The sequence below is a fragment of the Helicoverpa armigera genome, chromosome 3 (assembly GCF_030705265.1).
Source record: "Helicoverpa armigera isolate CAAS_96S chromosome 3, ASM3070526v1, whole genome shotgun sequence".
NCBI lineage: Eukaryota > Metazoa > Arthropoda > Insecta > Lepidoptera > Noctuidae > Helicoverpa > Helicoverpa armigera.
Window position 1 is genome coordinate 1,392,100 of NC_087122.1, and position 22,550 is coordinate 1,414,649.

General features: G+C 39.1%; 2 protein-coding genes across 4 annotated transcripts; one reads left to right on the forward strand and one right to left on the reverse strand.

Annotated features, from left to right (window-relative positions):
- Nucleotides 1-55: 55 nt before the first annotated feature.
- Nucleotides 56-12,286, forward strand: Smc6 (Structural maintenance of chromosomes 6). Its single transcript, XM_064042897.1, has 20 exons — nt 56-376; nt 597-755; nt 2,153-2,394; nt 2,674-2,924; nt 3,067-3,264; nt 3,398-3,591; nt 4,246-4,392; nt 4,906-5,033; nt 5,418-5,613; nt 6,088-6,254; nt 6,438-6,547; nt 6,857-6,988; nt 7,296-7,515; nt 7,957-8,127; nt 8,751-8,938; nt 9,388-9,556; nt 10,377-10,487; nt 10,655-10,855; nt 11,413-11,546; nt 12,049-12,286. The coding sequence occupies exons 1-20, from the start codon at nt 160-162 to the stop codon at nt 12,068-12,070; spliced, it is 3,357 nt and encodes a 1,118-aa protein (XP_063898967.1). The 5' UTR covers nt 56-159; the 3' UTR covers nt 12,071-12,286.
- LOC110381830 (G1/S-specific cyclin-E) lies at nt 12,274-22,407 on the reverse strand. 3 transcript variants are annotated; one of them, XM_021342238.3, is made up of 9 exons: nt 22,129-22,407; nt 21,298-21,351; nt 21,144-21,210; nt 20,775-21,058; nt 20,197-20,398; nt 16,939-17,050; nt 16,421-16,852; nt 15,801-16,006; nt 12,274-15,583 (listed from the first exon to the last, which is right to left on the reverse strand). In XM_021342238.3, the coding sequence occupies exons 2-9, from the start codon at nt 21,309-21,311 to the stop codon at nt 15,386-15,388; spliced, it is 1,515 nt and encodes a 504-aa protein (XP_021197913.3). In that variant the 5' UTR covers nt 21,312-21,351; nt 22,129-22,407; the 3' UTR covers nt 12,274-15,385. The 3 variants fall into 3 exon arrangements, with proteins under 3 accessions (XP_021197913.3, XP_021197914.3, XP_021197915.3); XM_021342239.3 differs by lacking the exon at nt 22,129-22,407 and adding an exon at nt 21,763-22,015; XM_021342240.3 differs by lacking the exon at nt 22,129-22,407 and adding an exon at nt 21,435-21,740.
- Nucleotides 22,408-22,550: the final 143 nt, after the last annotated feature.

Genomic DNA, 22,550 nt, shown 5'->3' on the forward strand with positions numbered 1-22,550 from the left:
GATCTTCTATTCTATAATGTCAATGTCAAATATAGAAAACCATAGAGTATAGTAAATAGATTGGTAGAAAACACTTGTCAATCTTGTGTTGTTACATGTACTTGTTGATACGATTTCTGAGAACTTTGGCGCTCCGAAGTTATTAAAGTACAAAATAAAATGGAATCTGACATAGTTGAAGAGGATATAGACGGTTCAATTGTCAGCATACACGTTCGTAACTTCTTTTGCCATGACAATTTGGAAGTTAATTTCAACAGAAATGTAAATTTTATTGTTGGCCGCAACGGGAGCGGGAAAAGTGCTATTCTAACTGCGTTAGTAGTCGGCTTAGGGGGCAGAGCCTCTGCTACAAACCGCGGAAGTAACCTACATTGTAAGTAAAACTTATTCCTTCCAAGTCTAAACGTGAAACCAAACTCATGTGCTACACCTGTTTATTATTGTAAATAATTCAATTATGCGTAGCTCTTTGTTCAAAAAGACTCTGAAACTGTGAAGAATATTTTATCCCCATAGCTGTTTACTAAAATGTTATGCTAATGTTATAATAGTTCTTGAAACAAAGTGTTATATCAAGGTGTTTACTTTTACAGCATTCATAAAAAAGGGCGCCAACTCCGCTACAATAGAGATTAAAATCAAGAACAGCAGCCCTAAATCTTACAAGCATCATATTTATGGTGACTTCATAACTATTGTGAGGACTATAAATGCTTCGGGCGGCTCTAGTTATAAAGTGAAGACTGCTTCGGGTAAGTAAAGAAAGTTTGTAATAATTTCTTTCTTTCAGTACGCTTAGTATTATTTTAATAGTGTTTGGCTATTTCGTCTTTAGTACACAGGCAAGCTATTCTTATGCAATCACTCTTTTCCTGCTTTATATTCATAACCAATATTGCCAATGACCTCATTTTTTGCTACATACCTACTTGAATATTGTCTATGGTTGGGAATTCCTGACTGATAAATTGAACATTTATTTTTAACTTCCCATTTATCTGGCCAGATGAGGTCACATGTTTAGGCATACCTAGCAATAATAACATAAAACTAGGGATATCCTGAAGTTTTAAAACAATGTTTGATAAGATATATTGGAACATTGTTTTATAGATATAAAAGTACATACTTTATACTAAATAAGTTTTTTTTCTGTAATATTATGTAGATTACTTGCAAGTTTTTCGCTCATCCCAGAGGTCTTCCGGTGATAAAAAATACCAATGTCACTGATGTCATCATCATCATCATCAAATAATCAAGAAATAATTTTTCAAATTGGTTATATTATTTTTGGAGTTTTATTACATGCAGTAAGAATGTACTGTCATTATTTCCCAACAATAACTTATTATGATACTAGCTCTTGCCACTGCTGGTCCACCAGTATCCGTATAGATAGAAATAGCCTATTTATATCCATTTTCAGTACTACTTGCGTGTCAAATTGAATTAGTTCAGTAGTTTTGATGTGAAAGATGAGAGTTACATCCACAATTATATTGTCAGCAATCATTTTCAATCATATTTTGATGATGCTGGTTAATCAGGAACCAGCTTATCTCATCTGAGGGATGACTGATAACTTTTTCAAAAATGTTTTCAAAAAAAAATCTTATACTTAGGGCTTAAATCTAGAGTAAACTTGTCATCTAAAGGTGACACACTGACATACCCTTTTATAAAATGGTAAAGTCGCTATTATCCTCAATTAGTCTATGTGACTGAGAACAATAGAATTCACTATCCTTGCCTATTAAATGTTATAGCCCTGTATGATGTCATATTTTAATATATATTATACAAGTGGTTTGACTCAATCAATGAACTGAGTTAGCATTTAGATAATGCTATCAGTAAACAAAATTTGAGTGACTAGCTAGAACTAGAAATCTTCAAATATTTATTGAATAACACTTGTTCACTTATTTATACTTTTCTACACTAATACTGTAAAGAGGAAACATTTTTGATTTTTATCCTGAAGGCTCCAAAGTGACTGAACCGATTTGAGAAATTCTTTCACTTTTGGATAGCCACACTATCCCTGAGTAACAAAGGTTATATTTTATCCTGTTACAAGAAGAAGTTCTTGAGACTTGTTGGACACTACAGGAAAACAACTGGTCACTAAGATGAATTGTTTCAGGTGACGTAGTTTCAACGAAATTCGAAGAAGTAAACTCAATAATCCTTGCACATGACATACAAGTTGACAACCCTATCTCAGTACTTAATCAGGATGATGCTAGAAGCTTCCATGCTTCTGATGCCAAGAAGAAGTACTCCCTGTTCCGTAAGGCGACGAACTTGGATCAGACGGAAAATAATTATAATGTAGCCATAGAAAATTGTCAGAAAGCCACTGCGATATGGAACAGGAAAAATGATGTAAGTTTCTCTGACAACACACTTATTTTAATACATATAATTTACCTTTACTTTGTTTTATACAGCTGCATCCTAAGAGAATTAATAACTTCCTCGTTTAATCGTTCCTCAGTTGGTTATATAGTAGTAGTACCTAATTCACAATAAGAATTTGACCCGTTTAAATTAAAGAAAGATAGATGTATAGAAATAGAATGGAAGGCCGAAACAAACAAATATGCTTGAGTACTAGGTGGTCTTGTCGAAAAAGCAAGCTCTTCAAATCATCATCTATTTCAGGCATGTGCAGACCTAGAAAAAGAGTACAAAAAGTGGAAAGCGAGCCACGAGCAATTGAGATCTCGTGACGAGATCAAAGCTCTTAAGACTTCTCTCCAGAACGAGTACTACTGGAGCGAGATCTCTGAGTTGGAGCTAGAAGCGGGGAAGATACAAGAAGAGTATGACAGGCAGAAAGCTAACATGGACAAGTTGAGGGAGAAGCTCAGTAAAATGGAACAGAATTATGGCAGCAAAACCAGTGCTATTGAGTAAGTAAATCGGCTTAAGGTGACGTTTTCTCTACAGTTTTGTACCTTGTTTTCGAAACAAAACCTTTGTTGTTGCTTTAACGATAAATAATCCATTCAATCCTCGTATTTATCCCAAAAATAACGCCCTACATTTTTCCAGCGAATTACGAAACATTCTAGACCAGAAAAATCTAGAAAAAACCGCTTTAGAGCAAGAGATACGCGCGTTAGAGAGCGAAGTGAATAGCGTGCAGGCGGCCTGGCGCGGCTCGCAGCACAGCGCCGGCAAGTACAGCGAGTCGCTCAACCGGGAGAAGAGGAAGGTCGCCGACCTGGAGCGAGAGATACAGTATATTGGGTGAGTGGATAGTACTCGATTTTCAATGTGTTAAGAATTTGCTCTCCTCTCCGAGCCGGTCTGTGTGAACGGACCCTTAGAGGTTCTAAGTAAAGCTCCACTTCACAACTAAAGTGTCAGTGTCCACCATTAGGTCAGGTGCAGTTGAGTCTAATCGCGCTCAGCTAGAAGAACGCTCGGCCCGTGCCACAGCCGCAGCGGAGGCGGCTCGCGCGCGGTACGGCACGGCGCAGCACGAGGCGGCGCAGGCGCGGGACGCCGTGGCGCACGCGCAGGCGCAGGCCGACGCGCATGCGCAGCGGCAACAGCGACACAGGGACACGCTGCGTATGTATACCACACTCTATGTTTTTGGAGGCTGACGCCCGTTTTCAAAACTCAATACTCAATAACTTTATTGCATTTCATAATGTGTACAGGCTGGTGGGTAAAATTAAAAGAAACAATTATGGACCCTGTCGGGCACAGCAAAGTTAGTTTTTAGAGGTTCACCAACAATCTCTTATCGTTTCCCTAACTAAGTGTCACTTAGAATAAGGGCTCCCCCAATAATAAAGGTTATAAGGGACACTTAAACTTTGGTGAAAACGAAATTCGTATTAAATGTTCCCTAAATGCTCTTACGTTAATGCTCTTAAATTTACGTATTTGTTGGTGAAAACGGGCATGTGTATATTATAATAATTATAAAAATAATTGGTTGTATTTTGCTGCACCGTAATAATTAAAAGGGACGAAATAAAATGTACCATTTCTTTCATGATTTTATTATCTTGGGGTGCATCTACACGGTGCAAGTAGCTTGCAGATGGCACTTGCGCAAGTTACATGCATTTTGAAAACGTGCAGGTCCAGCGACTTGCGCATGTACCAAAGCAAAATACCCACCCGCGTGCTCTTGTCACTTGTGCATGTTAACTTGCTCCAGCTACATGCACGAGCGAAGTATGTTCTTGGAGCTAACAAGACAGTTGTACGCAGGGCAACTGCAGCAACAGCTGCGTGAGTTGGAGTCCCGCGGCAATGACTCGCTGGCGGTGTACGGCAGCAACATGGTGGAGCTCTGCCAGCGCGTCACCGCCGCCGCCAACAAGGGACACTTCTCGCAGAAGCCGAGGGGACCTATCGGTATGTATCCACCAGACCACGGAATAACAGACCCCCGGATTTTTGGAAGGCCAACGTGGGGCGAAGACAACACCCTATGAAGTCCTTTTGAGGCAACTTGTAATTAAATGGTGACACAAAACCAACGATTATCCCCGTATACACTAAAGAAATGTACCCAAGGACAATCCCCGGTTCTCTGCTAAACAATTGATGAAAACTGCTTGGGCTATTATGATGGGATGTTAGTGGATTAGGTATGGGAAACTATGGGAACTATGGCACCTGCCAATAACAAAACATATATGAAAATGGCAGGTTTTAACACCATAGGGAGTTTCTTACAGGTTCTGTGGAGTTTCTTACCATCTCTTCTTCATAAGACGCACTCCTTGGAACCTAGCTATTGACGTTCCATAAGAACCTATAATAGGTCTATAAACATGTATGAAAACAAAACCTTTGTTTGATATTGAAAACCGTCACCAAATTTGGATCTCCCAAACTACTATCTATACCATATTTGTTAAACAGGGGCTTATCTGAAAGTGAAGGAGAAGAAGTGGGGCGGAGCCCTAGAACACATCCTCGGCGGGAATGTTCAAACGTTCTGCGTGAACAATGCCGAAGACTCCAGGAAGCTGAACCAGATTATAAACCAAGTGAGTGCCATCATTATCAGTTTCATCGTAGATTACGTAAAGGATCCCCCTCCTTTATAGCATATTACTTGAGATTATATAATTGGGAAAATATAAGGGTGTACATAGGGGTTGTACATAAGTATCTATTACTACATACCCCCTATATTGATAGGGTACATACGGTAGTATATAGGTGAACTACATAAGGGAGTTTATATAGTTGGAGTATATAAAAATAACAATGACGTCACAAGTAAATTGGGGTTGTGCGGGCATTTGACATACATTCAGGTATTCAGTTTTTAAGTAAATATTAATTTTCCGTGTCAGAAAATTTCATGGTTCACACATTGACACTCCTACTCAAATGTGTTTCACTTCAAATCCCCCTTTTCTCCCCAGGTATACGGTTCTGGTCCGAAGCCTAGCGTAACATGCAGCAAGTTTCTCCCCCGCATGCACGACGTCCGTCGCGGGCGCGTGCGGGCGCCGGGCTTCCTGTCCGCGCTGGACTCGCTGGACGTGCCCGACCCTGTCGTCGCTAACTTCCTCATCGATAACGCGGCTATGGAGAGGGTGCTGCTTGTTCCTGAACATGGTGAGTTTAGCTGATCATTTCCCAGTTTCAGCTCCCAGTCTACCGCATGCAGCTGGATAGCCCAAGAGCCAGCGACCTCCAGACTTACGTTTTATTTATTTATTTATCTACATACATTTACCATTACAGGTTACCCCAATGCGATAAATGCGCCTTAATTAACATATAAATTATTTATACTAAAAACTAAAGTATTTATCTACTATCTATAACTAATAATAAATAATGCATTCCTTGTGAATTCACTCGGTTATTTTATACAGGTTGAAACTTCGTGTATGCATCTTCCTTACAGTGGGTATGAACGATATACTACTACGAAGTTTGACTGACGGTGGCTTTGGAAAAAAAAAAACTTTACCTAACTTTATTTTTTTTGACAGACGTATCCTCCTCTATAATAAAGATATATTCACCTGTCTTCTTCTTTATATCAGTTTGAAAACAAATTCGTTATAAGACCTTTTTGTACAGATGACGCGATCCGTCTATCGGACAACGAGGAGAACGTACCAGAGAATCTGCTGAAGATAGTGACGCTGGACTGCACGGAGTACCATCCCGCGCCCAACTACCGCAGCTACGGCGGCTCCGGCCGCAAGAGTCGCTTCCTGCATCTTAGCACTGCTGAGAGGAAGAAGTGAGTCACAATCTTGTCATGTTGTCATCTGCTGAACATAGTGACGCTGGACTGCACGGAGTACCACCCCGCGCCCAACTACCGCAGCTACGGCGGCTCCGGCCGCAAGAGTCGCTTCCTGCATCTTAGCACTGCTGAGAGGAAGAAGTGAGTCACAATCTTGTCATGTTGTCATCTGCTGGAGATAGTGAAGCTGGACTGCACGGAGTACCACCCCGCGCCCAACTACCGCAGCTACGGCGGCTCCGGCCGCAAGAGTCGCTTCCTGCATCTTAGCACTGCTGAGAGGAAGAAGTGAGTCACAATCTTGTCATGTTGTCATCTGCTGAACATAGTGACGCTGGACTGTACGGAGTACCACCCCGCGCCCAACTACCGCAGCTACGGCGGCTCCGGCCGCAAGAGTCGCTTCCTGCATCTTAGCACTGCTGAGAGGAAGAAGTGAGTCACAATCTTGTCATGTTGTCATCTGCTGAACATAGTGACGCTGGACTGTACGGAGTACCACCCCGCGCCCAACTACCGCAGCTACGGCGGCTCCGGCCGCAAGAGTCGCTTCCTGCATCTTAGCACTGCTGAGAGGAAGAAGTGAGTCACAATCTTGTCATGTTGTCATCTGCTGAACATAGTGACGCTGGACTGCACGGAGTACCACCCCGCGCCCAACTACCGCAGCTACGGCGGCTCCGGCCGCAAGAGTCGCTTCCTGCACCTTAGCACTGCTGAGAGGAAGAAGTGAGTCACAATCTTGTCATATTGTCATCTGCTGGAGATAGTGACGCTGGACTGCACGGAGTACCACCCGCGCCCACTTAAATTACTTGTAACTAAGTGATAAGTTGTTTTTTTTCTGGACTGAACCGGACCGAATTCTTTTTATCGTATAAAGTAGTGTTTTGGCCCTTCCGCGCATATTCATTCCCCTTATAAGCACTTTTTTATAAACTACCAACAGAATTTTTTCTGTAACAAACTTATGTACTTTCACACACATAGGAAAATTTTATCCTCCTATTCATAAAAATAAATTTACAAACAACAGGCAAGTGATAGCCGAGATATCAGAAGCGGAGTCGACACTTCAATCTCTGGAAGCGAAGGCAGAACAACTGAACCAAGAAGCGAAGGAAGCGCGGGACATCGAGCGCGCGGCGTCTAAAGCGCTGCAAGCGCTGCTCACTGAACAGCACCAGAAGGACAAGGCGGCGAGACTGGCCGCTGAAGCGCTGAATCAGCAGCAGCAGCCGCAACATGCTGTGCTGGTGAGATACATTACAATTTTTTTTTCTTTTTTCAAACTTTCTCTTCGAAATTTGAAATTAAGGGCCCCCACAAAACTGCGATGCGATTTTGTTCGGTAGCTATGGTTGCCACCTCTGATTAGTCTAAATCCGGGAGAAGAAAAAGGCAGTGACGTAACTTTTACTTTTTTTTAGTAACTTTTATTTTATTTTAAACTTATATTTGTCCCAAACATATCCGACTACTGAACTGCCAAGAAGAGATTTGGTAAAATAGATATTGCAAATGTTTTTTTTTTTACCATCTATTCTAATATTACAAAAGCTCAAGAGTTCATTTTAACACACTAATACATATATTAGAATCAATTTGGATAATTCTTTCAGTGTTAAATAATTATCCCAGTTAACGATGAAGGTTAAAGCAAATTAAAGTTAGTTTAATAATATGATTATGAACAGTTGGACGAGCTAAACATAAGCAAAGAGAGGGTGCAGACTCTACAGCGTCAGGTCGAAGAGCTGGCTACCAAGGAGACGCAGTACCGACAGACGTTAGACGAGCATGACGTTAGAATGAAGAAGACCAAGCACAAGCTCGCTGAACTTAATACTAGCTGTAGGAGTATGAGAGTGAGTATATCTATACTCTAGAGGTATATTATAATTTAACTAACGACAACAGAAAATAAAACTCCACTATTTAATGGATGTTATTGTACATTTAAAAATAAACCTTCCTTTTCAATAACTTTGTCTATTAAAAAAAAAACCGCATATAAATCCGCTGCGTAGTTTTAAATACATATTTGAAAGGCAAACATGGGGCCGAAGCCAACACGCTGCCCTTTTGAGAGAACTTTAATGAAATTGTGACAAAACCGACGATTATCCCCGTAGATACTGTTTAAATGTACCCAAGGATAATCCACGGTTCTGTGCTGTACTATTGCTTACTATGGAATAAAACTACTTCGGTTATTTATTTTTTTTCGGTTAATTAGTGAACCGGCTTATTTTTCTCTATAAAGGTGTCTACACACCAAAGCCGCTGATGCCGGCGGCACAGCCCGGCGGCCCAACCCGCCGGCCGTATTTTGTACAATCATGCCGCCGGCTTTCATAGAGTATTTGACAATTACTAGAACACCACATGCCGCGGCAGTCGTGCCGCCGGGCTGTGCCGCCGGGTCAGCGGCTTTGGTGTGTAGACCCCTTTAAGCTCAATGTTTTATTCCACCTTTTCTCCTACATAGGAAGAGATTGACCAAGAGCAAATGAAAGTGGACCAAGGCGTGACGGTACGTAAGACTCAAGAACAACGCCTTCGAGAGGACAATATCAAGTTGACGCAAGTTCAGGCTATACTTGAGGACAAACAACGCGTTATTGTGCAGAAGATTGAGGCCGCTGAGAAACTCTGTCAGAGGGTCGAAAATCCTAGGTAAGATAGAGTGGAAAATATTGTGATAAATTGGGAAGATTTTGGTTTATAAGCCAGGGTTGAGGTTTGAAAGAGTTACGTTGACCCTGGAATGCAAAAAACTTAGAAGGAACAAGATTGGGTTTCGTCAGTAAAAATGTTTCACTTTGACTTATTGCAAAAATTATGATTTTCTCCGACTTCTCTTACTTTGAAAAATTGATTTGGGGAGTTCAACCTCTGTTCTCTATTTTACATCAACCATTTCTTGCCTATCACACAGATTTAGTTTATAACCAATACAAATTCTATTAAAAGCATCTTGATCTATAAAGAAATCTACCATCCTCCATGAAAGTTTTTTTCTATCCTCATCTCTCTTATCGTATGAACTGCAAGTTTAACCACCTACCAACCCCTAGGCATGTCTCAAATCCTTCGACCTCGTAAAAATAAGTATACCTCCCCAGGGACAAAGCCATAGTAACGAACGAGCTAAAGAAGATCCAGTTGAAGCTAAGCTCGATCCGCAGCGACGGGCTGACGGAGGCCGAGGTGACGGAGCGGCTGCTGCACGTCGAGCGCAAGTACAGACGCACCAAGCGCTCTCTGGAGAAGCTCAAGGATCTTATTCACTCTGTAAGTATAATAAATCAAAATCAAAAGTCATTTATTCAAAGTAGGCTGAAAATCAGCACTTTTTGAACGTCAAATCTACAAAAGACAGCCCCCAAAACGCCCGCCCTTCACCACTTCCTATGTGTTTTTGCTGGGAAGAAGAAGTGGTGGAACAAACTCCCCAGCAACAGAATTCTGTCTGTATAGTTTAATAGGTATATGATTAACTAGCTTCTGACAGCGGTATCACCCGTGGGAACTTCTGCACAAATCCACCTTCCTCGATAAATGGGCTGTCTTACACTGAAAGAATTGTTCAAATCGGACCAGTACTCCCTGAGATTAGCGCGTTCAAGCAAATTATCTAACTGTTCAGATTTATAATATTAGTACAGGTTAGATGCTTGTTGTTTTGAAAGTTGACTTCATAAAAAGGGATTTTCACGTGGCTCTACATCAGCTAAAAGTGTATGTTTGTGCCGCGTCTTTTAGTCACTAATTTTCAAAAAGTTTTAAATGATATTGCTATATCGATATTGTGTTTTATATGCATAACTTATTTTTTAATCGACTGCCCGTAGTGTTCGCTACTTATGTTATCTATATACTTATGTATAAACAAAATTTTTAATACTTAATACATTATACACTAAAATAAAGCTATAAAAACTAAGCTTATAATATAGGTACTACCTTACATTAAAAGCCTTCCTATCTTCTAACTATTTTGCTGTGCCCATCAGGGTCCATAATTGTGTCAATCATTTTATATTTTCCACCTAATGCACATTATGGAATGCAATAAACGATGTGATACTTATATCTGCAACGTTGTTGACAGATGACGAGCACAGCCGCCAAGCACCTGCAGATCTGTCACGAAGTGCAGACAACTGTGGCGCGATACGTGCAGCAAAGCTTCCAGTCTATACTCTTACTCAGAAACTACTCGGTAAGATATTATTTTATCAATGTTTTAGACTTAGATTCCTTTTTTTGCATACACTTATAACGTTTCAATAAAGGACACGTTTCGAACACACGATTTATGCTGAGCATTTTTTTCTGTTATCGTATTTTATCTCATATGTGAATATATGTATGTTCTTGTTCCCCTAGGGTCGCATGGAGATGGACCACGTGCGCGGCACGCTGGAGGTGCTCTGCACGGCGCGCGAGACCTCGGAAGAGCGCCGAGCCAACACCACCTTGTCGCTGTCCGGCGGCGAGCGCTCATACTCCACCGTCGCCTTCATCATGGCGCTGTGGGACTGCGTCGAGATACCCTTCTGTTTTATGGACGAGTTTGATGTTTTTATGGTATGTTCCACTTGTTACTGCCTTGTTCTTTGAAGTAGGGAAGCATTGTCAGAATTTTGCTGAAACTCATCTTTGATTCTTCTGGAACTCCTGCCATGTAAATATCTGCCTAAGTTTCATTCTTTCCAGTCTAAATAGATATCTGATTTTTAAAAGCCAGAAACATGAATAGATTATTATAAGACTGGTTCTTAAGTATTACTTTGGGTTACCCGTAAGGGTCAATCCCCACTGAAAGAGCAGCGGCCGTAAATGCAAGTGATTGAACGGGAGCGCGGCGGGCCGCGCTCTTACATTGTCCGTGCTCTTACGGCCGCTGCCGGCCGCTGCTCTTTCAGTGGGAATTGACCCTAACGATTGGCCAAGGGCCTTTCTGATTTATTACTGTCACAGCTCACGCCATTTTTATTATGTCAATAATTTCTTCAACGAGTCAACTTGAATCTGCAGGATACCAAATTCGCTATCGACAGTCATGTAGGTAGACTACTCAAATATGAGTAGATATACACATATTACATCTGTGCAGAAATACTAAACAAGCCCTTATCTCCCAGGATAACGTGAACAGAAAGGTAGTGTTGACGCTGCTGATAAACCACGCGATGAAGAACACTCGGCGCCAGTTCGTGTTCCTCACGCCGCAAGACGCCTCCTCCGTTACTGCCGGACCAAAGATTAGCATACATCTGTAAGTTATACCCGTCTTATTCTTACATATGATAAAAAATATAAAAAGCCAGTTCAAAAACTGCACTCTTTGAAGGTCAAATTTACAAAAGACAGCCCCCTTCACCACTTCCTATGTGTTTTTGCTGAGAACAAGTGGTGGAACAAACTCTGAAACACAATTGTCTGGTTGCTATACAAAAGCTTGGTGCTATATGAAGTTAGTGGGTTTTTTTTTGTATATGTACTTTATTTTGACAACCGAGTACTCCACATTTTGGCTGCGTGTCTATTCTATTTCGATTGCGGGTTTTATTGGATTCGTTTAGACTGGAAGCCGACCCCGACATAGTTTGGAAAAGGTTCGGGAGATGAGATGAGATGACATACGAGGCCACTATCGTGCTCGATATACCACATATCTGTTACTCATTGCCGATCTATCAAACCGTAGTGTTATCCTAGAGCTGTATCAGGCAGGTTATTTTTTGTAATAATATTTTAAAATCGATGTTTTGTTCCAGAATGGCGGACCCAAGGCCGTAGTACGTAAGCATTTTTATACGTATTCAAAAGGAGATTCTATTATCATGTGATTGTTATTATATGTTACCAAATGCAACCTCAGGTACTGTCGCGATGCTACGTGTTACATCGCGACTTGTTTTTATTAATAATTGTATTATTTTTAACTTTTAAGTGAAAATAATGTTGGCACAAAGTGATTTTAAAATAAAAACATTTTCAAATAAATAATCAAAACCATTTATTTAATACTATGTCGCCGTGAACTGACTGTACATACAATAATGTGATCGATGCAGTTATTGCACAAAGACATCCGATTTACTTTATTATCCATGACGTGAGATCACATGCTCTGAACTCCGGGATACAATATTGTCCTTTCATTTACATTTAGGTACCTTTCATATGAACTTCCATAAATTGATATAAAAATAACTTACAGCTAACAATTCTTATCATTTCCTATTAAGAATATAATTTTAAATTATTTTAATATAAAGTAACAAATCTAAGTCTTATTTATAAGGCCAGCGTCGCCTGTGGATAAGCGTAATCGTTCAACTTATGTCTACATGAATTTTACTAAAACAAACAATACCCGGTTCTATTGGAGTTAGGTACACTGTACAACGTTAATATTAAAAAAATATATAATAAATCGATAAAATATGGTGAATACGATTTGTACAACAGATTAATATTACATATTCTATATATAAATAATAGTCGTCGAGTGAAGTAGAAAGATTCCGTTAGACAACAGCGGACAGTCTTAGTTTTGAGAATACACACGTCCAATGTACTGGAGATTTAACTGCATCAATTAAATCGTTACTTGAGACTTTGGAAACATCGAAACACAGATAACCTGTGATTTATTCTACCATAACTTTAAAAGATATTATATTATGCCAGTTCTAGCATTTCATTCTTTACAAACAAATTATTATATCTTAGTACGCGGCCTGCGACAAATAATTAAACAATAATAATTTTATGCATTGTTCGGTTTATTTGGCGAAAAGGGAAACTTTAAGCAAGTGAACCCACATTACAGATCGTGAGATTTTTAAAAAATAATAGTGTAAAACAACTTAAGAAATTCAAAACAAAAGCAGCTTATTTGTTTTCATAAGTATTCACGTTGGTGTAATCTAATGCCAACATCAGTACACTTATTTTAGTGTTTCTTTCGATATACTTAGAAATGTCACTCAACACTATTACATGCACAAAAATATAATTATTGATTGATGTCAAGCTATAAAAGTTCATGCATTCAGTTCATTTGATATTTCTAAGTATGCCGAATCCAACAAAAAAATAGGAAAATTAATGGTTTTTTTTTTCTCTTAACACGTCCCAGTCTTTGGTTAAAATAAGCCGCGCAAGATATTTTCACTAACATTAACAAGAATTCAATATAATTTAACATCAGTTGACTCAAAGCTCTAGTTATCAGTCTCGTGAACGATTCCGTTCAATTATCATCAATTAGAAATAAATTATAATATTCATCAATTTATATACAAAATGTCGAGAAAATCAAGGATTAAGCATACATCTAATTTACTAGCAAGCAGTGGTAGCAGTTTATTAAACAAAAAGATTATCATATAAATTAATTATTGACATTTGATTTACTCAAGAATAAACTCAGAATATAAAAGAGAAAATGATTGTTTGGTAACTCGTGTAATGCACGATCGAACGGCAACTTTATAAAATAAAAAAACGCGTAAAAAAATGTTGTGCGATTAAAGGCAAAGAGAGGTGAACTAACTACTTAGATACAAGTTACTGAAAATAGTATTGATTAAAAAATGATTAATTACAGTGCATTTATGTTTTTATGTACATAAAATATTATATGATGCATCCACATCAATATCTTGTTGTGGCATATTTATCAAGATTTGATCCACATTTGTAAGGATTGCCGCTTCGTGTTGACACAAGAGCGACCAGAGAGAAGGTAGACGTTAGTTAAGATGACACAACCTTATTTTACAATATGATGATTGCATTAAAAATAATACGGTGGACTATCTCTACTTAAACATGGTGTTAGTGACAACATAAATTGTATGGAATGTTTAAGCAGCATCAACCGGCCTACCGCCAGTGTTATGTAGAAACCATTGATATATTATTAATTTTCATAAGTAGGAACAATATATTATTTACACTTTTTGTTGTACAAGCAACATTTTTTTTCTAGCTAGTTAAAATCGTACTGGAATATAAAGTTAAATGGTATAATTTCATATCACAAAAATGTCAGAAAGATTGTTCAATATATTCCAATACTATTTTATGCAGCCTTTTTATTTTTTTACGATGACTTAAATAATAACATATGTACTTATTAAAATACCAGTTCGTTCAGAACCACCAAGGAAAGATATGCACCATAAAACTTGAACTATTCAAATGAGTTTTGCTGATCAATTTCTCTAAGGGGATTTAGCTGTATTTTGTTGAGGTACTTTGAAATGTAATGGTGTCTTCTCAACTGAAGTGTTAGCGTCATGCACAATCCAAACGCTTTATTAGTGCCCAGTGATGTTAATAAGCTGCTAACAAACACACACACGTTAATATTCTCCCATCATCATTAGTCAAAACTAAAAGCTCAATTGAGAGATACCATTTTTAACTGATACATAATACTCGGTACATAATCCATTGATGTGGTTGAATAAACTCCGTGACCTATATTCTTGGTGGTCGACAATGTGATGACAGTTAAGTATAATAGATAAACTTTATTAATGTTTTATCTACTTACTCAATAATGTACTTATATGCGATTTGTGTTATATTAGCATTCATTGTGTAATCTAGTCACTTTGAGAGTAATGGTAATGAAAATTAGTGTATCATCAAGCAAAAGTGATTTTTGTATGTCTTGAGTATGAATTTTATATTAAGTTCTATTTTACAATATTGTAACAACAGCAAATATGTACGTTTGAAAACATGTACTTCTTATACCTAAACCAAAACTCAAATTATCTTCAGAGTTAGAATACATTTCAGCTTACAGTAATGCAACATTACATTGATGTAACAAAAACTTCAATAAAAACAACAGTACAGATATAAAATTTAGCCACTCAGCCGAACTTTACGTCAGATTGTACCAAATTAATAGAGTATTAAAACCAACTGCTTAGGCCAAGTTCACCGACAACATAAACCTCAATTTTTCTTAAAACAACTGTTCACTATGAATTTATACGTTCTTCAGTTGTTTTAAGAAAACGGTCGGTGAGCTTAGGCTTCAGTATGAGAACATAAAGTGTAACCAGACGTTAATATAACGTGCAGTCACTCGGTGGAGAGGCGTCGGTCGGGCGGCGGCGACAGTGCGCGTGTGGAGGGGGTCTTACTGCTCGGCGTCTTAGGGCTCTTGTGGTCCGAGGCCGGCGGCGTCGGCGGGTAGATGTGCTCGGTGTCCTGAGACGTTGATGCTAACGTGTCTGTTTGTGTTGATGACTGCTCAGACATCAGCTGGTAGACTTTATCCTGTAAGAATTGTGGAGATATGAAGTCAAGTATATATTTAAAAGACTGAACTAGAACTCTTTAGAGTCATTTGAAATTGATCATGAAGATGATATCAAATGTGGATTCAATAAAAATGCTACGTTGAGTTACAACTCAATTTGTTGCCAGAACTTAATCTCACAAGTTGAGTATTTTATATTTTGGGAGAATCATGACAAAACAGGGTGGTACTCACAAACATATCGAGGGTGACGTTGTGCGACTGTATGCGGTGGCTCTCGTCGAGGTTGACGTCGGGACAGATGAGGTCGAGCCCGCCGCCGCGCTGCACGAACTCGCCGTCCCCCCCCCGCACCACGCACACCGCGCCCGCCGCCCGCACCACCCGCGCCGCCGCCTCCAGCCACGACACCACCGGGGAAAGGGCTTCCCAGCTGTAGCCTGCACACACATTACATCATCAAAACACTCTTCCCAAGAGATGATCAAGAGACTTTCTCTCACCGAGAACATTTGCTGTAATGTCAAGTTACAGATGCCAGCATTATATAAGTAAGGGACCAGAACTGATCATTGCAGAGTGCGCTAAAACATTTGAATATCAGGGGAATGCCTGTCAGTCACAAAGAATGCGAATTTATAGAGTTACGGCGACAGAGCACCGTAATGTTCCAATCTATTGTTTGTTTTAAAGGTGTGACATTGATAATAATATTATATTTATACAAGTGACAAATTGCCGAATCGCACGCGACCCACGCGTCGCAAAAATACTGCTATTTGCGTAACGCCTCATGACCTTCCTAATAGGGTACATAATATAATCAACAGAATAGTCACAGGTGTTGAACGTACCTGATACCCTGAGGGCGACTTCTTTGTCGAACACGTGCGCGATAGCCGCCGCCGCCACCGCACTGTACGGGAACAGATTCACATCCACATGTAGCACTGCCAAGTCTATCAACTGTCCACATATCACAAAGTCTAGCGACGAATACTGAGGGAACACGAATGTGTAACCACGAAGCGCATTGGTGCCGGCGTCACTCTCGCCGAGCAACCTGCGTTTAGCACTCCTGCCTTCACTGTGCAACTGCATGTATACGTTTAACCAACTGTTGATGGTGATAGGCGTGATGCTCCACGATAATATCTTGAGGATGAGCAGTTCCTCCAGGAGTATTTCGTCTGTAGTGCACGCGCCGTCGGTCACGTACGCGAACTCGCCTATTTTGGGTGGGTACACTTCTTCGACTTTTGCCGCTATGAACAGACATGTGATACCTGGAAGGAAAGGTTTTGATAACTCATGTCTATGACAGAGGCCCTACTTGATAGTGTTTTGTTATAGGTACTGGATATGTAAGTACCTATGAGCTGCAGTCGGCCTTTTTGCACGTCTTCGGTGTTAGATAGGTATCTGTCCACATAGTCCACTGTGAGATGAAATGTTTCTCTATGCAGTTTGTATACTTCACATACCTGGGGAAAGAAAGATTCAACATAGAGCAATGCTTCAATTATTCTTATTCCTAGAGCTTGGGTATTATTTGGGCGCTTATATAGAAGTCGTAAAGGATTGTAAAATAGTAGGATTGTATATGATTCAAATATGATATTCATTTGATTTCCAGAATATGCATTTTCGTGTATTTTTAACCAGCAACAACATGCTATAGTTATTTCTGATAACTCCTAATTAGAATTATACGGGTAACAAAGTTCGAATAGGATATGAAAGCGCTATATTATTTCACGTTACAAATTAACTCTGTAACTATCATAAGGGTTATTGTGTCCATCTGTCATTGTCGCTCTCTAAGGTTGTCTGTCCCGGACGTCTTAATGGCTATCGCGAGATTAATTTCGGCTAAGATAAATTAGGTAAATTGTCCTCTTAGCTTCGTCCGTGCCTCTACAATTAAATGTAACATCTCCGTGAAGCTTTGTGTGTATTTGAATGAATTAATTGTCCTTTGACAACGTGTACTTAGCTGATATTGAGGCCCCATCGCCGACGAACAAATATATAGGTACATAGTTCTTATGATATGGTGGGCCAATATCTTCCAACCCACAATTAGTTTTCGCAACCCTTATAGTAAACAAATTGTTATCTTATTTGTTTACATCTTGTTTTGTAACTGTATAACGAAATAAATGTTATCGGGACGCGTTCAAATCAATAAACGGAGACCCGCACACGTTCGGTACTTAACTCCTAAAAAAGTACGAATGACTTGAACCGTTCAGTTATCGATACAAAAAACTTGCGCATTATTCTAAGAACTCCGGTAGACAGCCACTGAATGGGATAAATTGTTTTTGTCGCCAAATCCAAATCAAAAGCTTTCAAATATTTCAAATAAACGGATCTTTACGTCCTTGTACATTTATTTATAGCTCCTAGATATCTTTTGAACGAATGACGTCATATTATGTTATGCATATACCAACACCGGATATGCAAGGATACGAGATGATAATACGATACTATTAGCGCATACGATTGAGGAAAACCCGTCTGAAATATGCACGTGAAGAGTATTAGAGGCAGACGCGACGCCCACAAAAAACTAAGTTACCACAAAGTTAAATAAACCGTTATGTGCCTACAGTGCCGAATCGATCCGTGCTTACATGTCAAATATCTTAAGTTGAGCAAACTTTTAACACGAGTACTCAATTAAATAGCCTTACTTCGCGAATTAACGTGCACACGAGGTTTTATATCCGCGAATACGTTCGTCTCTTGAAATAATCGTAAATAGTGTCTATTTGCCCTAATCGTAATCTTGTATACATTTTTGTCAGTTACAATTCGTGCTGTTTCCGTTGTGGATTGCATTTTGAGGACAGGATTTTAAAAATGATTTTTATAAACTCTTTCCTGCTGATATGAATCTACACGAATAAATGGAAACTCAATATAGCGATGTTTTGTATCCCACCTCGAGAATTTTTCCCACAATCAATTTATTTAGACCAATATCCAATTAGTATTTATCGTGGTTTTATCACAATTTGGTAAATACCTCTTGTGATTCATTGATTAAAACCAAAAACATACTTGCCCTTGATGAGATTACGTTATTTAGGGCATGGGAAAGTGCGGGGTAGAGCTTCTTTTGTAATATCAGTAAGTATCAAAAGCTAAGGAAGTAAAGCTGCCCATGCCCACGACCCAGGGAAGGCCGGACGTTTCATTCGACACCATCAATTGTGACGGTTATTTAAATTTATTGCAATGCATACTCGTAATTCCAAAGAAATATCCTCTTGGGATTAAATCGGACTCTACTAACCAAGTAGCCCTATTCCATGAAACTTAAAAGAGAAACAAGCGATACCATCAATAAAGGAATCGATCGAGCGATAGCTAAAGAGGTCACAACGGTTTTGCAAAAACGCGGGAAAGCCGATAGGATGAAGAGAAATCAGCCATGCTGACCAATGCACACTGCATCAATATGTTTACGAATTTCATATAAGACGTATTTAATCTTTGAATCCTTATCATATACATGCGTACAATAGGAGTGTCCCACTTTCACAACAAATTAAATTAGTACCTGCACTGAACTGGCACATAAATACTACGCTTCTTATCTAAAAAGAAGCAAAGCTTTGCGCTAAGTGTTACGTTCAAGTCCCGAGTATGGGGAAACAATACGCAATCATTCAAATAAGTTGTCGTTACTTTAACGAATAGACATGAAGCTAATAAGATACCTAAACTGCGAGTTTAGAAATGAAATTCCGAAAAGACGGTTTGATTCATTCACGTCGGCCATTGTATTATTGTAGTTCGGGATACGAAGTCCGTTAAACTAGTTGCAATATTTCCGGTGAAGGTCACAGCTCGTCTGATAGTCTATTAATAAAGAATTTGCAAAGCCTGAAAATATCGCGCAATGACTCGTACTATATGACTGCAGAAGTACGATGAACATTTGACTAATCGTCTGCCCAATAGCCTGAGGTCACTGACCCTTATCGACATCTCATCCGGTGGTTTACAGATGAGTTGACGACCTTGTAACACCCAGTTAAATCTAGCACTTTTTAATCATATAAACACTAAAACCATTAAAAGCATAAATAAAGGGGGTAAGCCCTGAAGACGGCGACTTGTAAACGCGTTGGCTAAGAGGTCAATGAACACAGCAAAAAAGGGTCAGTGACCTCAATATTACATTACTTTCATATATTTCTGTAATTAAAAAAGATTTCTTACCTTGACCTGTTCATAAAACTCTGTAATGCCGCATGGAAATAAGAGGAGGGTTTAAAATACATTTAACCACACTGACGTTTTTATAGTGTGCCATTAGCCAAATACTCTCTCAAGCAGTTTTTATGCATATTATTATTACAATCATATGCTAATCAGCAGTCTATCTCTAGTCTAGATATAGATTAAAACTGCATAAAAACATGGCTGGTATTCTCATTAATATCTAGTTTGAAAAGAGTCCCCCAAAGTCCCAATAAGATTACTTCAAAAATATCAAGTGCTTGGCACTAAATTCACAAATGCCTATTCTATTTATAACCCACTCAAAGTGACAAAATGGTTTTTCGTTCTTGTAATTATTTAAAAATTATTCATGGATGATGTTGCTTACCTCATTCAGCCAGTCCAATAGAATAGCTCTCATCCTAGGTTGTAGATTAGGGTGATTGTCAAACATGTTGGGGTTCTTCTTATTACTAGATCTGACATCACATTCACACATGCCATTCCACACATCTGCTGGATCCGCCCAGGACAGGCCAGGCAGTGGGCACTTCCGTTTGGGCAGTGTTGGGCATGTTATCTTACTGGTGCTGAAATAAAATCATTAACTCAGCAAATGCTTACCTACACACAGATCTGAAGGTCATTTTAAGAGACACTGCAATATGTTGTAATAATCTATTTATTATGCACATACATGTGTACACACTATCACTTTATGGAGGTCAAGTTGTAAGCAAAATTTTGCGACTCAGCTCTTTTGATAACTGAGTAGATATTTGTTCCAATTTAACATCATAGTAAGGTAAATGTGTCAGAATTTTGTATACAGCAAATGATGGCAATTTTAGAGTACACAGTTTCTCATGATCTGATTGAATTGCAAATTAATATTGGCATGAATAGCTGAGACTCATTATCGAGTTTGGAATGTGTTGAGTTATGTAAAAGTAAACAGATACAAACCTGGGCCTCTTGTTGGAGTGTGGAGTGGACTCGCCTCTAGCCACATTCTCTAAAGGGCTCAGCACACAATTAGGAAGGTCAGATATACTCGGTGGGCTTAGAAAACTATCAGGGTTGTAGTCAATGTCTGTGTAATTGCTTGCTGGCTGGTCCACAGGACCATATTGTGAGCTCTCATCATCACTGGAACATGATGAGGATTCCACTACTACATTGTGTGCTGGCTGGTCATTCAGTTCCTCTTCTAATACCGATGAGATCTTCATCGGTGGCATATTCTCTAACTACAATAAGAAGGTAAACAGAAGAAGGTAAGTTAACCCTTACAGTTTCATCAACAAGAATTAGGAATAACAAAATGATACAGACCTCATCGTCTGTGGAATTTCTTTTCCTTTTCAAGGTCAAACGTTTTTCACTGGCTTCACAGGAGGAACTGCAAATAACAGTGGCAGACCGTAAGTAAACAAACCCCTATCATCAAGGTCAGTATGAGGTGTAGGAGCAACAACACTGTACTTACCCAGTTTGTGCCATTGTAGTTGGAATAAATCAACTGGCACTCTATCTCCGCAGCCTACAACAAAACCATGAATTAGTATATTTGACGACCACACTGTTATCGATCGTCAAAACTTGGTTTTAGTGGCCTAAAATTACCGCATGTCATGTTCAACTTGTAAATAGGGTTATGTCACTTGACAACCGTAATTGAGGGCATAATTCCAAATTTATCGTAAAACGTATGCATTCTATTTTAATAACGAGCTCTCTAGAATAGAATATACATAGTTATTATAAAATATTTCGCCGTAAAACACCCTTTGTAGGCGGTGAATCCCGCAGCGTGCCCCCTGCTGATTGGCGGGAGTTTTTTTTTCAGAGGCTGTTTTAGGGTGGTAAATCACCAGAAATTCGCAAATTATAGCATTTTACATTCACTAGAATACATAAGCTTCAATTTGAGATGGTAAAACTATAGAAATACATGAATCAGCTGCGGTAAAAAATGCCACGAATCCGTCACAATCGCGCGCGAAATTCTTCCGTCAGCGCCATTAGACACGTCGCAAGCTTGGGTTTCTCGGCACATCCACTTATGGAAATTGATAAAAATAGCATGTGAACGATACAATAAGATCACTTTACTAGTATATCATTAAAATATAACGATTAAAAAGGAAATAAATCCTTCTAATTCGACATAACCGTTGACAGTATAATTGGCTTGGCTTATCGCCCACCAAAGGTTTATAACCTAATTATGCCTACAAGCTTATGATTTCTTTACAAGTAGTTTATTGTGGAAGATGTGCCATATCATTAACAAATGGAATATGAGCCCATAACATACCTGGTCATTCACAAATTAATCCAAATTTCACAAAACGTACTTTGTACATGTACCAGATATGAAGTAAGAACTTTCAACACATTTATCACGGATTCCACTGTATTTTGGTCACATATAAGACTACATTCACTAAATAATCGTAAAAACTATACAATTGTTGTAATCCTGGAATTTACATGTTACTTTTCAGCTTTTCACGGCTCGATAACGCCCGGCTTTCCGCGCGAAAATGTCGCGGTAAAACTTCGGTACTCAGCGGGTTGACAATTGGCTAACTTCATGTTTGTTTCTTCTGAAAACGATAGCTCTATGTACGTCACTCGTTAGATGTATTCCATTACATGAAGAAATTGTGCGTCAAATATGATTTAGAAAACGAGCCTAAATGATAAAGATAATAAGCTATTCAGCTACATGAAGTA

Excerpts from the sequence above, each read along its gene's own strand:
- LOC110381830 (XM_021342238.3), bottom strand. Across the intron at positions 21,059-21,143 it reads GAAATTCCACAGACGATGAG|TTAGAGAATATGCCACCGAT; the intron begins GTCTGTATCATT and ends TTCTTATTGTAG. Across the intron at positions 16,853-16,938 it reads AGGCCGACTGCAGCTCATAG|GTATCACATGTCTGTTCATA; the intron begins GTACTTACATAT and ends CTTTCCTTCCAG.
- Smc6 (XM_064042897.1), top strand. The coding sequence starts at position 160 with ATGGAATCTGACATAGTTGAAGAGGATATAGACGGTTCAATTGTCAGC. Across the intron at positions 7,516-7,956 it reads AGCCGCAACATGCTGTGCTG|TTGGACGAGCTAAACATAAG; the intron begins GTGAGATACATT and ends GATTATGAACAG. Across the intron at positions 10,856-11,412 it reads ACGAGTTTGATGTTTTTATG|GATAACGTGAACAGAAAGGT; the intron begins GTATGTTCCACT and ends CTTATCTCCCAG.